General features: G+C 38.7%; 1 protein-coding gene across 9 annotated transcripts in view; it reads left to right on the top strand.

Moving 5' to 3' along the window:
* The window catches only part of CREBBP (CREB binding protein), a 95,327-nt gene that overhangs the window by 54,236 nt on the left and 20,744 nt on the right, over positions 1-20,347 (top strand). For 5 of the 9 annotated variants that reach the window (XM_057404017.1, XM_057403510.1, XM_057404187.1 and 2 more), the window contains 13 exons: positions 438-537; positions 945-1,091; positions 1,556-1,673; positions 4,370-4,562; positions 4,698-4,751; positions 5,951-6,075; positions 6,669-6,857; positions 8,333-8,752; positions 9,390-9,569; positions 9,799-9,985; positions 14,955-15,073; positions 15,208-15,447; positions 15,937-16,025. In XM_057404017.1, the coding sequence (XP_057260000.1) occupies positions 438-537; positions 945-1,091; positions 1,556-1,673; positions 4,370-4,562; positions 4,698-4,751; positions 5,951-6,075; positions 6,669-6,857; positions 8,333-8,752; positions 9,390-9,569; positions 9,799-9,985; positions 14,955-15,073; positions 15,208-15,447; positions 15,937-16,025 (2,161 nt within the window). The remainder of the gene's footprint in view (positions 1-437; positions 538-944; positions 1,092-1,555; positions 1,674-4,369; positions 4,563-4,697; positions 4,752-5,950; positions 6,076-6,668; positions 6,858-8,332; positions 8,753-9,389; positions 9,570-9,798; positions 9,986-14,954; positions 15,074-15,207; positions 15,448-15,936; positions 16,026-20,347) is intronic. The other 4 variants (XM_057403850.1, XM_057403591.1, XM_057403766.1 and 1 more) reach the window with 3 other exon arrangements.

Below are 20,347 nucleotides of genomic sequence, written 5' to 3'. Positions count from 1 at the left end.
AATAAGAGTAGTTTTAGTTTCTTTTAAAATACGATCCTTAGTGTGGTGGTGTCTGAGGTGTTAAGGCTGAATTGCAGAAGGACTCTGGTTTAGCAAGTATTTCGCCTATTTAGTAGACAATTCTGTCTCAGAAGCTAATTTCTTTCGGGAGCTTAATTGATAGTATTATCTTTTTTTATATTACTGAACTAATCTGAAGAGTTTATGAATTTTAAATGTTACTAGACTAGTTTTTGAGGGAACAAAAATGTTCAGACTGAAAGTAACTTGGTTGCATAAGTAGCTCCTTGTATGTACCACAGGAGATACTATCATAAAGTACTTACCTGATATACTGTTTCTTTCATTAAACAGTTGTGTCAATAAAGTGTTGTTTTGCTGTGTTATTGTCACAAATTGTTAACTAGGTACCAATGATGTTTAATTTTGTTCCAAAGGAGCCAACCAGATGAACCTTCCCACAGGAGGAATAACAACAGACCAGCAAGCTAGTCTAATTTCTGAAACTGCTCTTCCAACATCCCTTGGGACAAATAAGTAATGCACACATCTTTATTCTTGTTCAGTTAAACATTTATTTACACAATTATGAATGTAAATAAAGAGCATGCTTTAAAAAGTAACTGTATTGGCATGGAAATGATCAGTCACATATATATCTATGCTATTCTTTCCTATTTCAATTCTGTATCTACCACTTTGTCCCCCTAGAAAATGTACAAATACCTTAACAGTTGTGATTCTTTATAATTCATACCATGTCTTGTAAATTCCTGAGCTTTGCTGCTTTAGGTGTTGCAGTTTGTTGATACCAGAATTAGAGAATGTTTGATGCAGTAGCTAGAAGTGATGGAAGCAGTGACTCAGAAGTTACTTCAGGCATCAAACATGCAACAAAACCCTGCATTCTTGTACTGTAACAGTCGCTTGTCTTTTTATATTAGCCCACTAATGAATGATGGCACAAATTCTGGCAATGTTGGAAATCTCAGCTCAATGCCAACAGCTGCACCTCCTTCTAGTACGGGGGTAAGGAAAGCATGGCATGAACATGTCACTCAGGACCTGCGCAATCATTTAGTGCATAAACTGTAAGTATTCAGCAAGACTGTCTTTTTCCTGAATGTTTTGAAGAATTTCAATACAGTAGTTCCACCATTAAGTTGAAAGGTTGTTGAGAAAGTTATCAGTGGTGGTTGTCTGACAGCAGGCCACTGAGGATGAGCTGTTACCTTTAACCGTCCTTTTCAGCTCATTCAGCCCATTAAGGAATGGGCATGAAACCAGTTCACGCTGCTAGTAAATTTGTACTGCTGTAGTAAACAAGTATTTAAACTCTAGACTGTTAAATCTCACATCTTTTTCATCATTGAATTTGCTTTAGTCTTGTGGGAAATAATACAATACTGATTTTTTTTATTTTAACCAAACTATTTTGCTATGATTTTACATATCTGGTGTATAAGGGAATGTCTGGGATGATATCATAAAGCTGGATTGAGGTTTTTTTTTCTCTGAAGAATTTTTCTTTTATTTTTTTTTTTCTTTTTCTTAGTGTCCAAGCCATCTTCCCCACTCCTGATCCGGCAGCACTGAAGGATCGCCGCATGGAGAACTTAGTGGCTTATGCCAGGAAGGTGGAGGGAGATATGTATGAATCTGCTAATAGTAGGGTATGTTGCTGTTTGATATATGTTAAAAACCAGGAGCACCACAAATCTCATAAGTATAATGAAAAGCACAATCATTCCACTGTTCTCTTGATGAGAGAAGTCATGTTTTCTTTCTATGACAGTGTTTGTGTAGTCCAAAGCCATCTGATTAATGTCACTCCAAGTTAATTCACTTCCCTCGGCTCCATGAGAGCTAGACAACATCATCCCAGCCCTGTTTGCATTCCTCCTGGAAGTGTGATTGATGTGCACGAAGACTGGAGCACAGCTTGCTGTTCTTGATGTTTCCCTTACTGACTTCCTCCTTTCTGGAAGTCTGTGTGAATAGTAGTTTTGGAACTTAATGACTCTTTGAAACTGCAGTTTTTCTCTAGGACTCAGTCCTATTGTACTGCTTACCTTTACCTGTACTGTTGGAGTGATTTCTCCCCTACTCAGCAGCATTGAGAGTGGTTTGGTTAGGATACATAGCTATTTCATGTCTCAACATAATGAGTCACTTTGCCTGTGTTTGTCCTTGTGTATAGGAAACAAGACACAATTCCTGTTCTTGTTCATGATTTTTGCTCTGTCACCAAGGGGGTGCCAGTTCAAATCTATATTACTCAGAAGGAGCAAACCCTGTTTGACATGCGAAGGATGCTAATTCATTATGATACTGTGCTAATTCTGCCATAAAGGAACCACTTTCTGAAAGTTTTCATCTGGTAGAGACAATGTTAGTAGTGCCAGTCATCATAGCTGGTGAGATTTTACCTGATCAGAATCTTGAAGTCCTTTCTTAAGTAAGGTAAGAGCATCCAAAGAGAGTAGTTAGTGTCATTTCAAGTGATAATCATCCAGTAAGACAGTAGCACTTAGTTGGCCCCCCTCAGATCATCTTCCAAAAGAGCTGAAGGTGGAATTGAAGTTTTATTTCCTAGAGGTAGATAGGCTGTGGCCATAGATGTAATGCTGCTGTTGTGTCAGTATTGGTCAGTGACAATATCATCTTCTCCTTGTGGCTACCAAGAGGTTGTTTAGCAAGGAAGATCTCTCTGGCAGCTTTAGGAAACTAATTCAGAGAGAACAAGGATTTCATAGACGTACATATGCATCTAAATACGTTCTCAATAAGGATGAGCATAGTAGACTTCTATTCATAAATATCTTCTGACCTAGGGTGCTAGAGAAACACGCAGATGTATCTTCTCTTTACCTGTTAAAACAGCTGTGAGAGTTTAATTGCCAGAAGTCTCTTTTATGGGAATGCATCTAATGTGTTTGGCTCCAAGCAGCAAACTTGGAAGAATGTAATAACAAGGCCACATGGAATTGCATCTTTCTCTTACAGGAGCATGCATTCCACTTTGACATTGAAAAATATATTAGTATGAGGCATGAATGTAAGCAATTGTTTTACTACATACTGCATGGTTTTAGTATGATGTGCTCCTTGTGAGCACATCCTTTTTTCAGGAATCTTTGCGGTGTGGAGATAGCACAACATTACATTTACAAGTAGGCAGCTGTAGGGGGGAAGGGACTGTAGTGCTTTTAAATTGGACAGCCAACAGTGTCTGCACTGATGGATTTTTGAGACACTTGGAGGAGGGAAATTACCTAAACCCAAAGCTTTATATTGCCATTCTGGACTTCTTTAACAAGGTTGATGAGAAATCCCTATCTCCTGTTAAGTTTTCTGAAATGAACTCAGTCCTAGTGTAATAACAAAATCTAGTTTTGAGGAAAATTGGATGAAGACGAAAGGATTGCGGGACAGGCATCACTCAGCCTTTGCTCCATGTAACCCTGGAGTTTAAGAGTATAGGTGATCCCACAAAAGAGACATAGTCTTGAGGGTTTGAGGGGGTTTTATGTCTTTAACAGGTATATAATCTCATGCACTTAATTGCTGGACGCGCATCTGCAAACAAGGAAAACTGTCTGTTTTGCTGTGCGCTGTGACTGTGTTATTTGATCTGTTGTCAGTGTGGATTGAGTAAAATGGATTTTTCATCTCATACTGGTGTTGTGTTTAGTTGTCTGTGCATGTGGACTATTTTTCACTGATTTTCTCCATTCCTCTGGGGTTTTGTCTGATTTTGTTTATTCCCTGCAATGACTTTCAGTAGTCAGACTCCTTAGTAAAAGAGTGGTTCCTTTCTATGTATAAAAATTGGTCTGTCCTTAACACCTGTCTCCTGAAGTGTAATTAGTCTGTGTTGCTGGAAATGTATTTTTCTTCTGTCTGTGGAAGTATTTATTGTGAATATAACATTTAAAAATAATTTAACACTTGGAACCTAAATCACAGCTTCAGGTTTCTCATCCAAGCAACAGAGATTCTACAGTCTTCTCCTTTGTTTACTAATCTACTCAGAGTAGGTCTGAAGGATAGCCATAAAGCCAAGTCTTATATATAGAAGGGTTGGTTTTTTTTCTTCCTTTGCTGCAGTAAAGCAGTGATGAGACTGTTTCAATTTAACGGAATTCTAAAAAGAAATATTTATTTTTCAAATAGGCAGGTGTAGACATTACAAAACCTAAACCAGGTGATGTTATTCTGGTAGACTACATGAGTTCTGCTGCTACTTTCTTATAGAATCATAGAATAGAATCATAGAATAATTAGGGTTGGAAAGGACCTTAAGATCATCTAGTTCCAATCATACTTGACACGGAGTACTATTTTTTTTTTTTTTTCTCTCTTGTAGGATGAATACTATCATTTATTAGCAGAGAAAATCTATAAGATCCAGAAGGAACTAGAAGAGAAACGGAGGTCTCGTCTTCACAAACAAGGGATGTTGGGGAATCAGCCAGCCTTACAGAGCCCAGGCCCTCAGCCCCCTGGCATCCCACAGGTGGCTGCTGCCATGGGCCAGGCACAGCCTGTGCGGCCGCCCAGTAAGTACTTTTCCAGGATGTACTTGTGCACCTCACCTGTAGCTCTGCCGAGTTTGTGTACTTGGGCTCTCATGCTAATCCTGAGTTCATAGTTTAAGTTGGGTTTTTTCTGACCATTCTTCTGTTGTGTTGCAGATGGGCCTATGTCCATGCCAACCGTGCCTATAAGTCGAATGCAGGTTTCTCAAGGTATCTATGTTTTCCTCTCTATATACAATTTATGTGTTCAAAATAATTGTTAGGGGGAAAAGCTGGTTTCTATTTTTCTTATGCAGTTGGGGTGGGGATAGCTACTCGCTCTCCCTTCTTATTTCGGCATCATTCTTTATTATTGTTCTGTGGTAGGAGCTGTCTTGGTGCTGTCTTGTCTTAAGAACTGGCAATATGTACCCAAAACTTTACTAGCAATTGCGAAGTAATTTCAGAAAGAGGAGAGCACAAGCACGAATACTGTGGATAATCTCACTTAAAACACTGTAAAGGGGCAGGGGGAGAGAGATGTTGGCATGTTTTCTTCAGTTAAGTAGCCAAAAATACACCTGTAGCTGGAAACTTAGCACTTTAATCCTAGAGTATGTACAATTAATAATGTCCTTTGTTGGTTTCTGATGCAAAGTGGGTCTAAAAGAGCCTTGTAGCTTATTTGTAGCTCTCATGGCTTGCCATTGCTCATTTAGCCTCCTCTGGGCAGGTTTTTTTCTCTGAAAAATAAAACCCTGTGACTTCAGGTGCTTCAGTTTCTTCCAGTTACTTTATTTTTGAATCAGAATTAGTGTAAGTTGAAACTTGTGTTGAAATGTCCTTGACGTTAACATCCTTTTAAAATGCATTTCAGTAGGAGAAAAAGTTGATGGCATGTATAGCTCAATTATTTATTTACACATTTATTACTAATAGACGAGTTTGGGTTTTTTTTTTTGGAGGGGTTAAATGTTTTGTATAATAAGCCCAACACCCATTAAGCCTATTACAAGCTTCTGTCCTGAGTTGCCTTCATATATACAATATGTGGTTTCATTATATTTACTTCAATCATTTCAGTGAGCCCTCACTAAGATATTGCTGTTTCAGAGCAAATGCCTGATTTTAAGAAATCATCCCAGGGTATCATTTACACATAGCATCCTGTCTTTGCACATCACCCCCACTCTTCATCTTCTGCATTTTAATTTTTAACCAAAAATTATATTTCACCTTAACTGGTATTCCTCTAAATACCTCTTACATCCTGATTTGTCTCTTAAGCCAAGTAATTTGAACAAAATTAAAAAGGAAAGTGTAGGGCAGTCAAACTTCAGTTATAATAAATGTTAACTTTATAATTGAGTATACACACGTAAATTCTGATGACTTGTTCCTAATGAGTTGTTTTGGGGATGCATTTGCAGGAATGAATCAGTTTAACCCCATGTCCATAGGGAATGTACAGATGCCACAAGCACCCATGGGACCCCGTGCAGCTTCTCCAATGAACCATCCCGTACAAATGAACAACATGGGCGCCGTTCCTGCGGTTCGTACTTCTTATTGCTAAGTTCTTCTCAAAACTGTTTGATTACATTTTAGCAGTGTTAATGCTGTTCTGAAAAGGTCATGTCATAGAATGGTACTGTAAATTGTAGGGTAATTTCATGGAAATGGACAGAGTCTGTCAGGCCTTTATTGGGGCAAAACTACAAAACAGAACAACCAAACCAAAACAACTTTAGAGAGGTATATACCAGAGATGAAATAATCTCTATCAGTTTGTGCAAGAGGATAGTTCTTTCAGAAACTCTTTGCATTTTATATATGTTCTTTATTCCTCTATTAAAACATGGTTTTATTCTTTTTATTCTGGATTGTCTTCCTTAGCTCAGAGAACAAAGCAGAGTTAGCACTCTTAGTATAGTTTTGGATATTACTTCTTTGAAAAGAACTTCATCATGAATACTGTGGAACAAATGCTAGTTACATGCATATGCCCATTTCCACTTGGTTTGCTGAAATCAGTTTTCCTTTTATTTTTTTGCCCTGTCTTTTGGTTAATTACATTGAGGATATTTTCTTTTGTCTTCCTACACAATACTAAATGGCAATATCCTTAATTTGGGTGTTACTTTTTAGATGGCAATGTCTCCTTCCCGAATGCCTCAGCCACAGAACATGATGGGAGCTCATTCCAACAATATGATGGGTCAGGCTCCTACCCAGAACCAATTCCTGCCTCAGAATCAGTTTCCAGCATCCACTGGGGCTATGAATGTGAACAGTGTGGGCATGGGTCAATCAACAGCCCAGGCTGGGGTGGCACAGGTGAGATATGTTTTCTATTGCTTGAGTTACTCTAATTACTTTGTTCTAATTTGTTTAATTTATGTCTGTTTATTTATATTTATATATCCACTATTTGTTGTAGTCATCCCTGACTTTGGGGGATACTGGGTTACACTTGCCTTCTTCATAAGCTCTTGTATTACTTATTTACGTATGCTAACTGGGGGGCAATGTCCTGTAATTTCCCATTTAAATTCTAAAAAAATGCATGCTGATGAGATTTTCAGGGGGAAAAGTTAGGTCATGGGACATCTGTGAGCATATGCTTTTATCTTTGTGTGGACCTGAGTAGCTAGACTCTAAATCAGGAATTGCAACTAAGTGGTTATTGAAGATCTTTCAAAGTTTGCTTTAACCTTCCTACTTCTGAAGAGAAAATTGAGGGGTTTATGTGACATTTTTCTGTTAACAGCAGTGGTCAGTGAAGTAGCAGCTGTGCTTATGATGCTGAAGTATATGCTTTTCCACAGGAGAGGCTTGTCTTTTAACTTGGGAGTTCTAGTAATTTAGGTTAGTTCGGACCTCCAGAGTTCTCTGGTCAGTCCCATCCTCAAATGAGAGAGAACTGAGATTACAGAGGTCTCTGTCGAGTCAAGTATGGAATATGTGCAGGATGCAGCATCTACAGTTTCTTGGGCCATGGCTCACTTTTTTGACCACTTTTGAGGTGAATGTTTTTTTCCTGATGCACTTAGTTCAATAAAACTGTCTCTATACATACAGAACTGTGTTTTAAATTTGAAAACTCATCTGTAGGAACATCAATTGATTTGAATTCAAGTAAGACGTACATCTAGAGATAAGAATATTCTTTTTTTATTGCTGGTTATCTGATGCAACCTTTAGTAAAATGTACTAAATGTAATATAGTAAATGTAGTTTAAAAGTCTGTGCACATCCAGAATACTTTATCATAGCTGTTCTGAAAAACAAATTCAAGGTTTTCTTAAGCATCTGGAGTAGTCTAATTAGAAATTAAAAGAAAACAAGAAGAAAACCAACACACACCACCTTTTAAGTGTTGCACTGCGCACAAGGCAGGCATTAAATAAGTTGAACTGTCCTAAATCAAGGCTGCTCTAGAGACCTGGCCTAAAATGTGTATTTGCTGGAAACCATTTGCATGCAAAACCTGACCTTTGCCCAGCTAATGACATGATTTAGAGATTTTCTGCATGTGGGTTTCTTTGTTACTCAGAGATGGTGAGGATTCCCTCTCAGTGCCAGTAGAATTAACCTGAAAAGGTGTGCATGGCACATGTAGGTCTAGGAGCAGCATCTTTGACTAAGAGCTAATGAAAATGATTAGAGAAATCAGAGCATAGTCATTTGCAATAGTAGCATTTGCATATAGCTGGTCTCACATTTATATTTAGGGATTATGTTAAAGAAGGCTTCAGTGCTTTCTCAGAGTTTTTGGAGTCACATGTCTGCAACACAGTCTCTCTTTCTAGCAGGGGCAGGTTCCCAGTGCTGCTCTTCCAAACTCCATGAACATGCTAGGACCGCAGAGTGGGCAGTTACCGTGTCCACCAGTGACCCAGCCACCTCTACATCAGACTACACCTCCTGTGTCCACTGCTGCTGGGATGCCACCTATCCAGCACCAAACATCAACAGGAATGACTCCTCCTCAGCCAGCAGCACCCACTCAGCCATCGACACCGGTCTCATCCTCAGGACAAACACCAACACCAACCCCGGGTTCTGTTCCAAACGCGACACAGACACAAAGCACACCTACAGGGCAGACTGCTGCACAGGTTCAAGTCACACCGCAACCTCAGACCCCAGTTCAACCCCAGTCTGTGCCAACCCCACAGCCATCTCAGCAACAGCCAACATCTGTGCAGGCACAGCCACCTGGCACTCCAGTAAGTACCAGCTAGTTGCATTTTTCTTGTCTAGTGACATTCCACAAAAGTCCACCCTATGTATACCACCATGTTGTGAATGTGTAGAGCCTGTAGTTGTCAGTAGTAGCTTCTCTGTTAGACCAAAGGGTTCATTATAGAGATGTGTAAAAACGTGTGTGTTCAGATGTTCTCAGTATTGTTTGAAGGAGGGGGGTGCCTTGAATGACTTTGAACTGCTCAAAATAAAAATTGCAGCAGTGTGCAGAAAGATGAGGTATAACAGACCTGATGTTATATTTGGCCTTAATCAGAATTGATCTTGTCTGATCATGAGATTTGCATAGGTTTGGGTTTTTTTTCTTCTAAGAATCAGTCAGGACGAATGCACGTTTCAAGGGATGTACAGTGTTTTACTGGGCAGGTGTTTTCTCTGTAAAAGAAGCCACTTTTGGGGCAGAATTCTTCCTTGGCTTCTCCTCCGTAAAGCAGAGTTATTAAATGTGGGATATCGAAACTTGGCTACAGTAAGCTCCTGTATCCATGTTCTGCACTGTTTTAGAATATCATCTCATGTCTCTTTTGTGCTGTTCATTTTTAGTAAAGGAAAATATTTCTATATATGCAGTGTCTTTCTTTTGTACTGTTTTTACAACAGCTATCCCAGGCAGCAGCTAGTATTGATAACAGGGTCCCCACCCCTGCCTCAGTTGCTAGTGCTGATACGAATTCCCAGCAACTAGGACCAGATGCACCAATGCTAGAAAGCAAATCAGAAGTTAAAACTGAAGAAACTGAGCCAGAGACTAGTGAGACACAAGTGGAAGCTAAGACTGAGGTAAATGAGATTCTATACAGCTTAACTGAAAGCAGTGATAGATATAAAAGCACTTAATAATGTGTCTGAATTGGTGAGCTAAGGGGTGAGAGAAGGGTAGTTACTGGAAAGTAACTGTCCTGAGGAAAGCCATGGATGGAGAGTGCTTCAACAATCTCAGACTAATATTTTGATGTCTGAAGTTTGGGTTATAGATTTAATAGTACATCTTGTTGCATCCTTTCTTAAGGTGGAGGAGGATTTACAAGGACCTTCACAAACAAAAGAAGAAACGGATGGAACAGAACTGAAACAGGAGCCAATGGAAATAGAAGAGAAGAAGCCTGAAATAAAAGTAGATGTTAAAGAGGAAGAGGAGAGCGGCAGTAATGGAACCACTTCACAATCCACATCGCCATCTCAGCCCCGCAAGAAAAGTATGTGCATGAAAACTGTGGGTTTTTTCTTGCGTACTTAGGTTTTACTAGCATTTGTTATCCATGGTCTCAGCTGCTGCTGGGATGTCGATTTTGCACATGTTCCAACATGTGGAACTCTAGATCAGTACTCTAGCTTGGTTTTGAAAGTAGGATTCCTTTAATGTTATGTGAATCATGGGCTTAAAAGCATGTCGTTGTGGTCTTGATCACAGCAGTCTTCTCACAGACTCCAGCTTCTGCTCAGAAGGACCAGGACAGTGATTACTGGAGAACTATGTATATAAATCTCTCCCTGTACATCTTGGCCAGTGTCTTTCAGGGGAGCTCAGCATGGATAAAGGTGCTCTCAGTAACCAAGAATACCTGTTGCTCTGCTTTTCCATTAGAGGATGCACACACTGCCCCCTGAGTTTCAGCATTCACTTCTCTGGAATCTGGTGTTTAAACTCCACTCCTCAATCTATATTCCTGCAAGGCTTGACTGCTGCAATAGACTGAAACTTTTCTTAAGGTCCTGTGTCATTTTCAGTGTAGCTTTCATTTGAAAGCTTTCTTCTCAGAAGTGGTTAGGTCAGTAGTCTCCTCAGTTAATCTACCGTGTCAGCATAAGTCTATGTGTTGGTGTCTGTATTATGTATTTTTCCAAAAGGAAACTTGGTGGCATTACAGATTTTGAATGGACTTATGTAAATGATTGCATGCCCTGGGTTAATAAGAAATAAATGAATAAGACTGTTAAAACAGGCAGAAATAAATTACTTGTCATGCAGGCTTTGTGGGAGCCTGCAAGATAAGTTTTTTGGATTCAGAAACCTTAGCTGTTTAGAGACCTCTCTGTCTTGGCATCCACTTTTTTGAGATGATGTTTTCTGTGGGTGGTTTTTAGTTTTTGACCAAAGGTAAGCTTCCAACATGCTGCGAATGTCAAAAAAGAGAGTGGTGATCCATTTAATTACCTTTATTTTTTCCCTCCTTTATTTGAAAAGGAAGCTGCATATAAGTATATTACAAGAACATTACATGTGCAAGCTTTCCAGAATGTGATCAAGTAATCATGAGGTTTGAAAGTTTATGCAGCTTGAATCTTGATCTCCTGTATATGCTTTAAGTTGCATTTAATTACTAAGCATAATACTTTTATGACATAATGCTATAAAACACATTTTTCTGTAGATGGTGTTTTCAGTTTGTAGCACAGTGTGCCGGCCAAATGAGAGTATGCTGCAGAACTAACTGGCAGAGCCTGTTTCACACAAAATGTAACATAGGGAGTGGAAAGCTTATTAGCATTTATAAAGCAGTTATATTCCCAGTGGAAAGAATCACTGCTGCTTGTTAGAAGGAGTGCACTTGCAAGCAAATTGAGGCAAGAGGTGGAAAGAGGAAAGTCCTTGCAGAATTAGTCCATAGAAGTTGTGCTGTGTCCTTCTGCTGATTCGGTCTGGGTTACTACATATTTCCAATACCTCATTTAATAATGCAGTTTTATCTTGGAAATAGTGTCACTAAGTAGCCATGTAGTATAATACATGTGCAGTGTGGGCAGGTACAGCCATATATGCAACTTTAAATGGTGACATTTTCTCACCAACTAGTTTGTCCAACTTCAATAGAGCATTTGTATTAAAATGCTAAATAAGAGTTATTTGAGGGTAAATACTGTGAAGCACGCTTAAAGGTTACATGATACTTTAAAACTGCTTATGAGACTCATGCAGTTTTGCATGGGTTACAGAAATGCTGGAAACTCTTCTTCATTCCCCTGAAGCCAGATTCATGGGGCTCACCCCACAGTAACCTGGGATGTAGCAGGTACATGCTGCAGCTATGAAGGGGAAGGCTCACGGCTGGAGATGTCAGAGTGCATGCTCTAACATAGCTTAACAAGTTTATAGCCTGATATGTTAATGTTTGAAAGGGTTCACCTGGACCTCATTGGGTTGTTTTTCTGGGTACAGGAGGCTTTAGCTGTGGAAGTGGAATCTCATCTGTTTATACCAACCATCCTGGTGTACTGAACTCCATTGGCTTGACTGTGTTCACTTAATACAACTAGTTTTGTAACCTGACTGAAGTGATGGGGAATACTGTATGAGCTAGAAAACAGACCAAGATAATACTGCTGGGATACTGGTCTGCTCAGTTCACTTACAGCTGAACTTTTGTAGTTGAGATTTTTTGGGAATTGCAGACATCCCTTCAGCAAACTTCTCTTCCTCATCAAGGATTTGCCTTCATAAATGCAGGCAACCAGACCCTTGTGAATTCAGGGATTGGCTTGGTTTTGCTTTTTTTCCCCTGTGTATCTAATGTGAGCAAGAAAGGAATGGATTTGGCTTCTTGCCTATTCCCTCGCAAAAGAAACAGGATGATATTCATCCGAGTAGCTTCTGTCTCCTTGTCATAGGTGTCTGCCTTAGTTTGACCTCCCAAGATTAGTTTTACTGGTTTCTTCCCTTCTTTATAAGACTTAATAATACAAAACCTGCGAGGGATTGGTTTGGGAGGGGTATTCAGGTGTAATGTCCTTACTGTTTTGAAAATGCTTTCATCTTCCTTTACAAATTTTCTCCTTGGTAATTACAAGCAGGATTTCCTCTGAAAGAAACACAGATCTAAAAAGGTAGCATTAAGCTCTTCTCTGGCAGATAATACGTTATCATGATTCAGGCAAAGATCCCATTTTCTTTTTTCCACCCACACATCCAAGACAAAAATGAGTAACTGAATGCCAGCTCCTTACAAAGATCATCCAGCTACCAGCGGAGGACCAAGAGCATTTAAGTTTGGAAAAGGATAGAGGGGAAAACAGAAACTTTCTTGTAAAATCTGTGTAGAAGGAGATCCTATGATGAAATGTTCTGTTACTAGTCGTATTCTTAAAAGCAGAGCAGCTTTTTTGCTGCTAAAGACAAAGACAACTTTTCTTCACATTTTTAGGTCAAGTCGTAAATTGAAATAATAACTGGATTTTTATTTCTATTTTTTCAAACTTCCAGAATGAAAGTGGCTTGTAAGCTTTATCATCAAAGATAATTGGGCTTTAAGGAACTTGGCAGAAGTTGTGCTGAGTCTCTGTAGTCTGGATTTAAATTAAGATTGGATTTATTTGAAAGATACTCTAGCTTAGTAATATGCTGTTACAGGGGTCGGTACAGGGAAAATTCTTAAATGTCAAGCAGTTGGCCAGAATAGATTATTAAAAGGTGCTTTTTGACCTTTAAATTTTATTAAATAAAATAATTCAGATTATCAGATTATGAACTGCTTGAGCTAGAACAAGATGCTTCCAAAAGCAATAGAGAATAATAATTCTCATTAATAGAATTTAGTATTTCCTTCTGTTCTCAAGAATTCCATAATACGACTTAGTAGTTGTTTATAAAACTTTGAGAGTATATGATAAGGTTCCCTTCCTAGAAAGGTGCCAGCATACATGGTATTGATCAATCTGGAAATGAATGGCCATTTTATGGGGACTGAGATTGTGGCAACAGCTGAAATGATCATCAGGTTGCATTCATTGTTGTTGTTGGCTCATCTCATTTTTAATCTGCCAAGTTTGAGTTCAGTAGTAGCAGCATAAGGTCTTGATACAATTGTAAGGCAGGCCCTTGCAGAAGCCCTTCTGGCAGCTTGCTTAGTCTTTTGCTGTAATTTGGGTGGTATCTTGCCTGTTGTGTATATGAGAAGCAATCTTTCCTCTCTCTCGAGGCAGTGCAGTCAAATGGTCATACAGTTTCCATCCTAACAGTTTCCAAGAACTGCAGCATTTACAAATGGCTATAAAAATTGAGAACGTAACACTTCAAAACATCTTCTGAGTAGTGTCAACTTAATTTCTTGTCTTGCTTTATTTTGTGTGTGATTTCGGTGAGTGCGGCTGACATGAAAAGACTTCTCTCAGAAATACCTCCCAAATGAAAAAGGAGGGGGAAAAAAAAAAAGAACTTTTTCTAAAATCATAGATTTTTAACCAGAAGTCACAAAAAGCAGTTTATATCTTGCCAAAATAGCAGTTGAGTGACAGAAGCTATGATCAGCTTCGAAGGGGTCACTGTAGCCCTGTTGATTTAAGTGCTTTCAACAGAACTCCTAATTGCACCCTTTTCCTGGTATCGTTCTTATTTCAGCCAGGTAGGTAAATATTAGATGCCATCTTGCTTCCCTTATTTGTTTGTTGTTTTTTTTTTTATTCTCAATAATAGGCATTCTTTCCTATTTAAAGACTCTGTTCCTAAGGAAATAAATGTAATTACACCGCTGAGATGTTCAAAGAGCTCTCCAAGTTATCATTATTTTTCAGAAAATGCGTTGCCTTTCTTGTCCTTGTCATCAACTATTGAAAGAAACGTGGCTGTTGCCATGCCACTGTTGCCAAGTGGTTGTAATGATGCATATAAATCTGAAAGTATTAACACTTTAAAAATCAATTAACAGTGCATCAGTTCAGGAACCTTTGTATACTGTGGCCAGGAAATTCCTATGCCAACTATCAAGACATCTGGTTACTCTCTGTAGAGTTGGTTCTTCAGCCTTGTCCACTGTGGTGTTCTGCAAGAAGTGTCATGCCTTGGAAATAGCAAACAAGGTTAGAAAAGAGGGGGAGGAAAATATGCTTTGTCTCCTCTCTGAAGAGCTAAGGTTCATCCACATTAAAGCAATTGAATTAATTTGGTTCTGGATAACTACTTTTTATGTGTTAGAATATATATCATTATCAACTACAGTTGTTCCTGCCTACTTATTCTGGGAATGTCACCTACCGTGATTTGAGTAAACAAAAGCTGTTCAGTAGCCTCTTGATTGTAAGTTTTACCTCTAATCAGCTATGTAGATTAGGAAACCCCTTTAAAGATTTTTATGCTAACATAGTTCTTCTTTTTTTTTTTTTCTTTTTTAGTGGAGTCAAGAGGTTAAGAAACACAGAAGGAAATTTTCTAACCTTTCTGACTTTCCTTAACAGTTTTCAAACCTGAGGAGCTGCGTCAGGCTCTCATGCCTACCCTCGAAGCTTTGTACCGGCAGGATCCAGAGTCTCTACCTTTTCGACAGCCTGTGGATCCCCAGCTTTTAGGGATTCCGGTGAGTTGGCATTAAAAAACCCGTAAAATGTTTGTGTGTTTTGTCTTTGCTCATATAAATGTTTTGTCTTTTCTGTTCAACATATTGTGAACAGTTGACATCTTAAAAATAAGGGGGTTTGTGTGTGTTTGAAGGACTACTTCGACATTGTGAAGAATCCTATGGATCTTTCAACCATTAAACGTAAATTGGATACTGGGCAGTACCAAGAACCCTGGCAGTATGTGGACGATGTTTGGCTGATGTTTAACAATGCCTGGCTCTACAATCGCAAGACTTCCAGGGTCTATAAGTTTTGCACTAAACTTGCGGAGGTGTTTGAACAAGAAATTGATCCTGTTATGCAATCACTTGGCTACTGTTGTGGGCGCAAGGTATGTATTTCGTGGATTGACTTGTATCCTTCCAAAGAACTTGGCTTGATTAATCAGATAAAGCATGAGCTTTGTAGACTCTTTTAAAAAAAATTGAAGCAGTGAATGAAAGGCTTGCTAGAAGTTTGGCTTTATTATTAACATGCTAAAAACTAAAGAAGGTAGACAGCATCCTTCTTGCTGCTATTCTATTATTATTGTTGTAATTTTCTCCCTTGGAGAACACCTTTTTTGGTCATTGGCGACATTAAATGCTTTGCTTGTTTCCCATGTCTTTTGCGATGAAGTAGGTGGTTAGAGGGTTAGTTCTTTAGCTTACATAGTTATTAACTGTAATTAAGAAAGCTGTGCTAATGCATTTGCAATAGTTTGAAAGAGCTTGATAAACATAATATGTTATGATGTCTGTAAGCATCAGGTTTGTCTAATAGATACTTGATTAACGTAAGATTACATTTTAAAGCTTCTTTTCTCACTGTTGTTCTGCAGTATGAGTTTTCTCCACAGACGTTGTGCTGCTATGGCAAGCAGCTGTGTACTATTCCTCGTGATGCTGCCTACTACAGTTACCAGAATAGGTAAGTCCATGATGGTTTTATTCCCTTCTCTCCCCTCCCCCCCCCCCCCCCCTTATTCAGGAAGTGAGATCCTTTGAGTTCTCTGCACATACAGAAGAGAAGGATTATTAACTTTCTTTCCTTTGTCAGCCCAGTCAAGAAAAAGTTACTTGCATATCTTTGCATGCTGTCCTTTTGCAAGTGACCTGTTAGTTTCCTGTACTACAGTTTGATACTCACTATTCCTAAGTACTTGCTTTTATTTAGGATGCACCAAACATCATGTAAGTGAAAATGAATTTGTCCATGTTTCCCACAAAATGAGTAGCAGGGTGCTGAAGGAAAAAGGGTAGAATTGCACAAAGACACTGAGAAATCATGTTACCTTGTTCTGGGAGAAATGTAAAAAAGTACACAGGTTTGTGCTTGTCAGAATTAGTGTCAAAATTTGCAAAGTAAGGGATATAGTGATTGATTGCAAGACTTACATTCTCTATTGCTAGTTAGTACTTATTTCTATTTAAGTTAGCATTGAAAACTACCCAGAGACTCCTGAGAAGCTGTGACAACAATTGTCTCTTATTTCTTAATTAGTATTAGGATTTGGTATTTGTACAATTATTAAACAATTGTACATTATAAGACTAATTTTCCACTTAATGCTTAAATCAACAGTGCTGTAATAACAAAGTAAACTTAGAACTTGGCTTTGGTTTTGGTTTCCTAGATAACGTTTCCCCTCCCCAAATGCAAACCATAAATGGGCTGACACTCAAACTTCCTTTTCCCTGTTTAAAACAAAGTTATGAATTACTTTCCATAGGTTTGGCAGGCTGTAAGTTTTGCCAGCTTCAAAGTGCACAGCAGGCTGTTGTCTGACTGAAGTTAGAGAATTGATTTGGACAGTCAGTGCTTGCATTTATTCTCTCTAAGGGCAATCCCTACATCACCAAACATGCTGTAAGATAGTGCAAGACTGTTGTGTACAACCTAGCTGAAGCAGCACAGTGTGGGAGATGAAGACATGTCGTCTTCAATTGTTTGCTGGGTTTTAGGTGGCCTTTGTGAGGCAGATGCTGCTGACATGGAGGAATGTAAATTTGTGAGGTCTCATAAAAGGTTTTCTACAGCCACTGTGAACTCTGAAAATAGTCTGGGCAGAAATAAAGCAATTAGAATGCATTTAAAGAGATAATGCTCAATACTGGAAGTGGGGGAAAAATAACCCTTAAATACCAGCTTTTAAGTGGTAGAATTTCAAATACTTTCCATGTTATGCATCCAGGTAGTGCTGTATTTGAAAAGCAGCTTCATGAATAATTGAAGGAGTCATTTTTAATTTTTTTTCTGTTATATTTTTCCTGTTTAAGTCAGTGTTTAATCATATGGATTACTGAGTGGAAGGCAGTGTTGATTGCTAGCAAGTACAGGCTTGATGGGGCAGTGTGCTACTCTGGAATCAGCAATGCAGTATTTCAGTTTCCTACCTGTTATAACTGTGATAGCCCATTTACATTGAGTTTAGTCTAAAAGGGTAGTAATAAAAAGGAGGTGATTAGCCTTAAGTGTCAGTAGGCCAGTAGCAGAACAGAAATAGGTGTAGGTTTCTGTTGATCCAGATGTTGTGAGGAAGGGTTGAGTTTGGGGATTTGGGGTGGGTTTGGCTTGGGGTGGTAGGAGGTTTTTTCTTTCAGGCCAACTAAATTGAGTGATAAATGGGGTTTTTGGGTTGGTTTTTTTGAGAAAATATTTCTAAAGCTCAATCACCATATTTTTAAGTGTGAATTTGGACTGTCAGATCATAGAAAGCCCTTACTGATCAGATGTATTGCTCTAAAACAAAGTAACTGTTTCCTGTGATAGTGATCTTCAAATCTTAGTTTTTTCATAACCAAGTAGCACATTAGTGAAAAACACATTCTGTTGTTCCAACAGATCTTTAACTGATCAAATGTGTTTGACTTTTTCCATTTGCAGAACAGACAAAATGGGGTGTTATTCAAGTTCAGTGTATCACATACCTAAATTACAACTAGTAGGCACCACAGAATAAATGATCTCTGGCACTACAGTTCAGTAATTAAAAGTTAATTTTTTTCTACAGAACTGTTGGGCTTCCATAGTAAAGTAGACGTTTAGGTTAAGTGGTCAGAAAATATACTTCATATGTGAATATCCAATTGAGAACACTAATTGGTTTTCCATATCAGTACTAACATCCAATTACTAATTTAGAATTTCCATTGAATGCACTTAATTACATCTGGAAATTCACCTGTTAATGCAGAGATTGAGCATTTTCTGGCCTTTGGTATGGAACCATACTGTTACTCTTTGATAAATGGGAATGAGTCATCTGAACAGTCTGCATTTGAAAAGTTTATTGTTTTTGATGTGTTGCAGTAAGTACATTCTTTGGATTTTCTGTGACACTTATAACTAGAATACTGTATGCTTTGGGGTTTGCTCAGTATTTCTAGTGACATGCAAAAGTCAGTGATTTACAAGCAAGCCTCCATTTCTGAGAGTCCATATTCATAATAAGTTACAGCTATTGTTTCACCTTGGTTATTTTATGGACAAATGTTCATGATCTTTAGGTGACTCATTTTCACTGTATTTCAATTTTTATTTCCTCATTTTAATATCATGCATTAAGGCTTGATTCTTGCTAGTGCTAAGGCTTTGGTTCTGCAGGGTCTAGAATCCTGTGATACCCTCTGGATCTGGAGCACGTGCTTAACACACTGTGAAACCGAAGCCCTCATCTCTGCAAGACTGAGCTTGCTGCAGCATGAACAGAGGGCAAAAATACCTGTGCTGGTGAAGCTAGTTGGAGTTCTTCAGTGTAACTTAAATCCAGTATTGAAGGCAACCCTCATTGCTCAGTTTCATGAGTGCTTTGAAAGCCCATAAATTATTCTGAAAATGGATTAGAATTAACCTTTTCTGGGATTGTTTAAATGTAGGAAAGTATTAGTTAACAGGAGCCTTTACCATGGATTTTTCTGGTGTTTGGGAGGGTCCTTCTGTGTTTCAGTCCTTCCCAATCTGACTCTTAAAAGGAACAACCTGTTAGTAAGGAAAATAATACATTTTTTAATGGAAGAAAAATCTAAAGAGACATATTATAGAAAATAAAGGACATAGAATTTTATATTCTTTTACACACTGAACTTGTAATGTTTAGAGTTTGGGGTGGGTTTTTTTAATTATCAAACAATACTGTATCCGTTTAGGTGTACAAAGTGAGTGAAGTTAGTGTAAATGAGACCTGCAGTGTCAATATCCAGTCCTGAAATTATCTTGTAATATTGGTTTGTAACAACCATGATACATTTATCATTACAAATTATTGGAATTCTTTATTTTTCTCCTTGTATTGTTCTATTGCACTATCAGCTCCAAAACGCTTGGTTTTAACTGGGAGGGTGATGGTCAAGCTGACCCAAAAGTCACTTGCAATTTAACTTGTGGAAGGCTGGCAAGCAGCCCTCTGGGCAGGAAGCAGGGCATTTTAGCTCAGTTGTTTGCTATCAAAGTTGCAGCTGCCCTTCTGGTAAGATGCCTACATGGATATGTCAGTATGGGCTGTATTAACTAGAATAAAATACACCTTTTTTTCCTCTTTGTAGCAGTCCCACAGTAGAGGGAGCGTTCAGTGTGCTGCTGCATTTAAGTGCTTCTTGGCTAGCAGAGTAGCTCTTTGAGCCTGAGCCAGCTGGCAGTTTGCAGAAGTTTTCAGGCTCTTGTAAATTATGCTGTGGTAACACAGACCTGGCTCCAGCCTGGGAAGGACACATTGCTCTGCAGAGCGTCTTTCCCTAGTGCATCGGGTGCTGCTGGAGAACCTGCTTCCGCTTGGGTTTAGAAACACGTAGTGGTGATGTGTATGTCCCAGGAGGCAGTTCCATACATCTCAATAAGTGCCTGTAAATGGCTTCTGTGCCTCCAGAAAAGCACAGCCTTGGAGTTCTGTCACCTGGATTCCAGTAGTTTAACTGTATGAGTATGTGTTTGAAGGGGCAAGCCGCCTTTTTTATTAATCTCCATCCCCTCAGTTGTTGGTTCATTGTGACATTGAGTCTCGTTTGATGCTTTTTAAACTTACCATTCTTACAGTTCTAGTGTTTGAGTACTAAAACTGCGTTTTACTGTGCTGCCATTGCTGCTTATACTCTCTCTCTTGATCCTCCATAAAGCTTTTATTTTGGCGATCCTTTGTGGCCTTCCTGCATTTTACAGCTCTGGCCTCTCTTTGTTACCTTTGTTCATGTGTGAATTCATATCCTTTCCAAACGTTTGGCCTCCTTTGTTTTATTTTTAATGACCCTGACAACTTT

The sequence above is a fragment of the Pezoporus wallicus genome, unplaced genomic scaffold (assembly GCF_028554395.1).
Source record: "Pezoporus wallicus isolate ANWC-B61680 ecotype Strahan unplaced genomic scaffold, APGP_CSIRO_Pwel_v1 contig_8000, whole genome shotgun sequence".
Lineage (NCBI taxonomy): Eukaryota > Metazoa > Chordata > Aves > Psittaciformes > Psittacidae > Pezoporus > Pezoporus wallicus.
Note: the sequence above shows the minus strand (reverse complement) of the source record. Positions and strands in the feature narration are given on the sequence as shown.